We start from the raw sequence: 5,578 nt of genomic DNA, 5'->3' as shown, positions 1-5,578 counted from the left end.
TTTTTTTACAGTAAAATTAAAATAGATATTCGGGTATCTTATGAGGGCATTGGTCTTACCATATCCCCTGCATTTGGCCTGCATAAATTAGTATTCTTTATGGTTTCATACACTTGGGAAATCTTGCATAACATATGATAAATCTAATCCATGGGTACATTTTCTATTTTTTGTTTGTTCTGTTTGTTCTGATGGAGCAATTTCCCCTCCCCCGGTGATTTAAGAATTTGCAGTTCAACATATCTTTGATTTGCCTATATGATAGTAGTGTCCCAATTTGGCATTACAGTTCAATATGTCTTTGTCATTTCTTTTTCTTTTTTTATATATAGCCTTTAATAGGCTACTTGTGTTTTGGATTATGTTTTTTTTTTTTTAATGAATCTCATTATTGGTCAATTTCAATGAGACTGTGGCTGCACTTGTGTGTTAGTTATAAAGGATGTAACTTGCATATAATGATAACCAGCTATTCCAATTATTTTCAATTAGGTTTTCAAATGGCATTTAGTTCAAACCCTACCCCAATGATTATCAACTGGAGTGCAACTGAGACCAAAAAATTCATTAATCTAATGGTTGATAATGTGAGGAATGATCAAAAGACTACCACAACCTTTATTAAGATGGGTTGGAGTAACATCAAAGCTGGACTAGAAACTGTTTTTCAACGTTCTTTTACTAAGGACCAACTCCGCAATAAGATGTACAAATTACGCGGTGATTATGATAGCTTCAAGAAACTGCTAGAGACAACAGGATTTGGTTGGGACTATCAGACTAGGACTGCTACTGCTGAAGATTCTGTTTGGGAACGGGCTATACAGGTAATAAACGAAGTTTCAATTATTATATGTTATTTATATAATTAAAGTTTAAAAGCTAGGTGTACTAAATCCATGGTTTTTTACCAACAGGCAAACACTACTTGGTCAAAATTTCGAAGCAGTGGTCTTCCATGGTGGCCTGAGTTGGAAGAGATTTTTTCGAAATATCGTGCTCGGGGAGATAAAGGAGTGAGTAACATTAGAGTTGACATTCCTCCTAGGGTCATCAATGAGCATGAGGATGTTTTTCCTCAAACCCAAATAGAATCCCCCCGCTATGTAGGTTTGGATGACATAGAAGAAACTGATGGAGAGGAAGAAGTGATTCCTATTGCAAACAAAAAGAGGAACCTTGATAGAACACCTCAAGATCGAAGGAAGAAGAGTACTGGAAAAGCATTGACTGCTTGTACTGCAGAATTTAGCAGGTATCTTAGGCATCACTTGATAACCTTACCAGGTGTTTCTGTTCTGGAAATGTGCTGGGAAACACCAAAACATTTTTGTGTTTCTCAGCACAGTTTTTTTCATTTTCAATTCTTTGCTGAGAAACTGTTTTTTACCCGCTTGATAAACCTATTCTAGAAACGTTTCCAGAAGACAATTGGAACACCATTGGTGCTTGATAAAATCTGTTTCTAGGAACATGTAATGTGACCAATTTTAATAATATTTGTCTTGAATAATGTACTTTAGATAATAAAGGTTAAAATAAACATTGTAATTAAAAGTTTTATAGTCCAATAAAAGTTGTCATGAGATCCAAATGGGTCTAGAGCTAGTCTTGTGGTGAAGGTACTCCAAGCCAAATAATAGAAGTTGTCATTTATTATTATTAATATTGATAGCATTTAATTCAAAAGTTAGGGCTTTTCTGTTTGAGCTAAAGACTCGCCTATTTTAATGACTGAGACAACAACCATTTTGGCAAATCCATTTCTTCATTGACAAAGATATGTTGAACTGTAATGCCAAATTGGGACACTACTACGATATAGGTAGATCAAAGATATGTTGAACTGTAATGCCAAAATGTGTGTGCTTGACATGAAAGAGTCAATTCATGCGGGTGGTGGGTAGATCCCTCATCCTCGTTTCAAACCCTTATGCAATAACCTAAACAAGTGAAAGAGCTCAAAACTGCATCCAATCACCAACTACAACAACCATCTTAATCAGCCACATCAAGTCCCTCTCCTTCTTGCTTCAAGTCATTAAATCATATCCCTTATATATTTTTTTCTTTTTTTTTTTAAAGAACAAGAAGAAAATTCACTAATAGAACATAAAAGTATACAATATGCACATCACTCACCATAGTTATTACAGAACAACTACTAAGACACTTTCTCAACAATGGTAAGCAAAATCTGGTTACAAACAGACACACACATTCTCGCTTTAGTAAAGGCTGATATGGATTGTTTTCTACAAGTTTCATTGCCAACTGAACTGCCATGTATGGCAGAAAGCAAACTTGTACAAAGAGGCTCTACAGGCTATGAAGAGAAGCCTCTCCCCATCATAGCAACCACCAACCACCATCCATGACTCTATTTGATAAAAAAAGTTTGACGAAAAAATTAAAACCCAATGCACATTCTCATCATATCTGCAGAATCCCATGATTTTAAGCTTATTCACAACTTGTTTGAAGACTTTCCTTTGGATAAAATTGGAATGATACAAAAAGAATTAATAAATCCAACATACATACATGCTTACATCACAAGGCAACAATGGCTTTTCTGCAAAGCAGCAACTCTTCTATTTCAATAGCACCTTGCTGCCCCTACACTTGAGCACTCACCCCCACCCCTTGCTATCCACACACCCGAACACTTTTTCCATCACCCCATGTTGCCCATACACACCCTCACACCCTCACACACTTAACACTAATTTACTCACACCCCCCCACACCTTGGTGCCCCTACACTTGAGCACTCACCCCCACCCCATGCTGCCCATAATCACCCTCACAAACTTTTACTCACACACCTAAGAAATTCAGAATTCATACTCGAAGAAGGATTCTAGGAAAAAAAGGTGTGAAGATTGGATTCTGAAAACAGAGTTTAATAATGATGTATTAAATTGAAATCTGAAAACCAAAACTATCTTAATTACCCAAGGGGGAAAAAAAAGATATCAAATCCACACGTTTCTATAAACATGTTAAGTCAAATAAAGTGGTAGTTGATAGTCCAGTCTTAGCTCTATCATGTGCCAATGACCAAATCCATAATGAATTAAGGTATATAGTGTGTATTGATGGATGCCAAGGTCAGAAATAGCAGCTGAGGTGAAATTCACTCTTTAATTTAGAGAGAGCCAGGTACACAGCTCTCTACAGAAACAATAATATCACTAGAATCCACACGGTGCCACAAGATTTCCTGCCACCATCCATGACTCTCTCTGATAAAAAAAGTTTGACAAAAAAATTAAAACCCAATGCACGTTCTCATCATATCTGCAGGTTCCCATGATTTTAAGCTCATTCACAACTTGTTTGAAGATTTTCCTTTGGATATTATTGGCAGACAAGGTTAAACTCAAAATTTATAACAAAGATAACAAAGATGGAGAAACACTAGCTGCTATTTCTGACCTTGGCAATTTCACCTCAGCTTAATTTAGGCTTGAGATGATTAAACTCAAAATTTATAACAAAGATGGTGAAACCTTGTCTGCCATTCTATTAAACTGATCATGTTGGGTTCTCAGTGTGGGGACCCAATTAGTAGTGATACCTGGGCATTTGCAGGTTCTTGCTGCCACAAGAAAGTATGAATAAACAGAACAGAGCTGCACAACATACAATAACATGGCCTTAGATTTTCCAAATCAGCTGTAATCAGGAGAAAGGATTGGAAATAAGGAAAACAAGACTCGATATAAGCCTAAAACTACCAGAGAACCAGATCTGAAGACTTCCATTAACATTACACAACTTCCTTTAACATTGCACCAAAAAAAAAAAAAAAAAAAAAAATAGAGAACCAGATTGGAAGACAAAAAATCAAACAAAAGGGGTCCATTTTTTTTTTTTGATAAATAGGAAGAAGCAGAGAAGGGTTTCACCTTCTAGAGATTGGATTGGCATGTGGGAGGTCAGTTCTTGTGAGTAGACCTTCGTTCGTTGAGTTCAAAGCCTTGGATTTTAAGGGTTTCTGCAAAAATCATAGTACAATGCTAAATCGCAAGAAAAAAATTAAAAGAAGAAGATAAAAATAAGGAAAAGAAGAGGAATATGCAGAGGAAGAAGAAGAATAGGTTGCAGTTCTAACCTTCGGCTGTACTCAAGGGTTTGTAAGATTAGAAAAATCTTTGGTAATTGGATTTAGGGTTTCTGCAACAGAAAAATACAAGATTAGAAGAAGAAGATCACACAGTTTACTACGCACAAGGACAGTAAGATCGCAAGAGAAAAATGGAAAAGAAGAGGAAGAAGAAGAAGAAGAAGAAGAAGAAGAAGAAGAAGAAGAAGAAGAAGAAGAAGAAGAAGATGAAGAAGCAGAAGAAGGTGATGGCTTTTAGCTGAGTTCGCCGACGATGTACAGTGGAGCTTCGATCGGGCTTGGAGAGGTTGGAAGAAGTTCAATGGAGCTTTGATGGAACTTCGTTGGGTCTCCATGATTGATGGTGTTTGGAAATTATCGGGAACAAGTTGTGTAAACTTGTGCTGAGCAATGACAGAACATGTTGGACATGTTCTGTCAAAAGTCTTCTGGGAAGCAGAAATTTTGATTTATCCACCAGAGAACAATTTATATGGAACAATGTTTATCAAGCACTTTTTAGGTGTTTTTGTGTTTCTCAGAATAAAAAAACACTAGAAACAGTTTCTGGGAAGGTTATCAAGCGGTGCCTTAATTGGAAAATGGACGAGCAGGCAGTACCACTCCCACTTCATCCAGCCAACCAGCAGCATGTACTAGTACTGTCATTCCTACTGATCCTCTAGTAGATGGATCCTATAGTATGAAGAATTGTCAAATTATGTTAGACTCCATACCAGACATTACAGAAGAGATGTATGTGAAGGCTTAGAAGAAAATTCACACTGATCCTGATTGGAGACTGTCATTTGTAGAAGTGATTCCTGAACGAAGGATATGGATGTTGCGGGCGTTGCTTAGGGAGTAGTCATCTAGGATTGCAGTGTGTAATGATTTAGGGATTTGAACAATTGTGTTTAAAGTTGGTTTATTGCTTTAGAATATTTATGGTACTTTTGGATGATTGTTTTAGAATATTTATGGTACTTTTGGATGATTGCTTTAGACATGTCAGTCATTTTATTAAGTGATTTAGTTTATGGATGATTGTTTTTTTAGTTATATATTATGCATTTGACAACTTCTACTTTGATTAAATTGCATTTTGCTAAATGGATTTGTATTCATATTGATATCTATATGTATATACAGATATGTCAATGAACAATGATGACCATGATTATTCATCAAGTGATGATGATATAATCATGATACTTGAACTTCAAAGACAAATAGATCATTTCCGGATTAGAGAGCCATTAATGGATAGTAGTTACATAGGATCTATTAAGGTGACAAAAATTTTGAATGGGCATTCAAATCTATGCTACCAATATTTCAGGATGAAAAGGAATATTTTTCTCAATCTACGTGATAAGATGGTACGTAACGGTTGGTTGACAGATAGTCGGTATATTCGAGTTGATGAACAACTTATAATATTCCTCGATACGGTGGCACATGATA

At 36.0% G+C, this 5,578-nt stretch overlaps 1 protein-coding gene across 1 annotated transcript; it reads left to right on the top strand.

Moving 5' to 3' along the window:
• Nucleotides 1-575: 575 nt before the first annotated feature.
• Nucleotides 576-5,282, top strand: LOC122650335. Its single transcript, XM_043843733.1, has 3 exons — nt 576-827; nt 918-1,255; nt 5,264-5,282. The coding sequence occupies exons 1-3, from the start codon at nt 576-578 to the stop codon at nt 5,280-5,282; spliced, it is 609 nt and encodes a 202-aa protein (XP_043699668.1).
• The last annotated feature ends 296 nt before the right edge of the window (nt 5,283-5,578 follow it).

This window comes from Telopea speciosissima, chromosome 1, assembly GCF_018873765.1.
Source record: "Telopea speciosissima isolate NSW1024214 ecotype Mountain lineage chromosome 1, Tspe_v1, whole genome shotgun sequence".
In the NCBI taxonomy this organism is placed as follows: Eukaryota; Viridiplantae; Streptophyta; class Magnoliopsida; order Proteales; family Proteaceae; genus Telopea; species Telopea speciosissima.
Note: the sequence above shows the minus strand (reverse complement) of the source record. Positions and strands in the feature narration are given on the sequence as shown.

Excerpts from the sequence above, each read along its gene's own strand:
- LOC122650335 (XM_043843733.1), top strand. The coding sequence starts at position 576 with ATGGTTGATAATGTGAGGAATGATCAAAAGACTACCACAACCTTTATT. Across the intron at positions 828-917 it reads TTTGGGAACGGGCTATACAG|GCAAACACTACTTGGTCAAA; the intron begins GTAATAAACGAA and ends TTTTACCAACAG.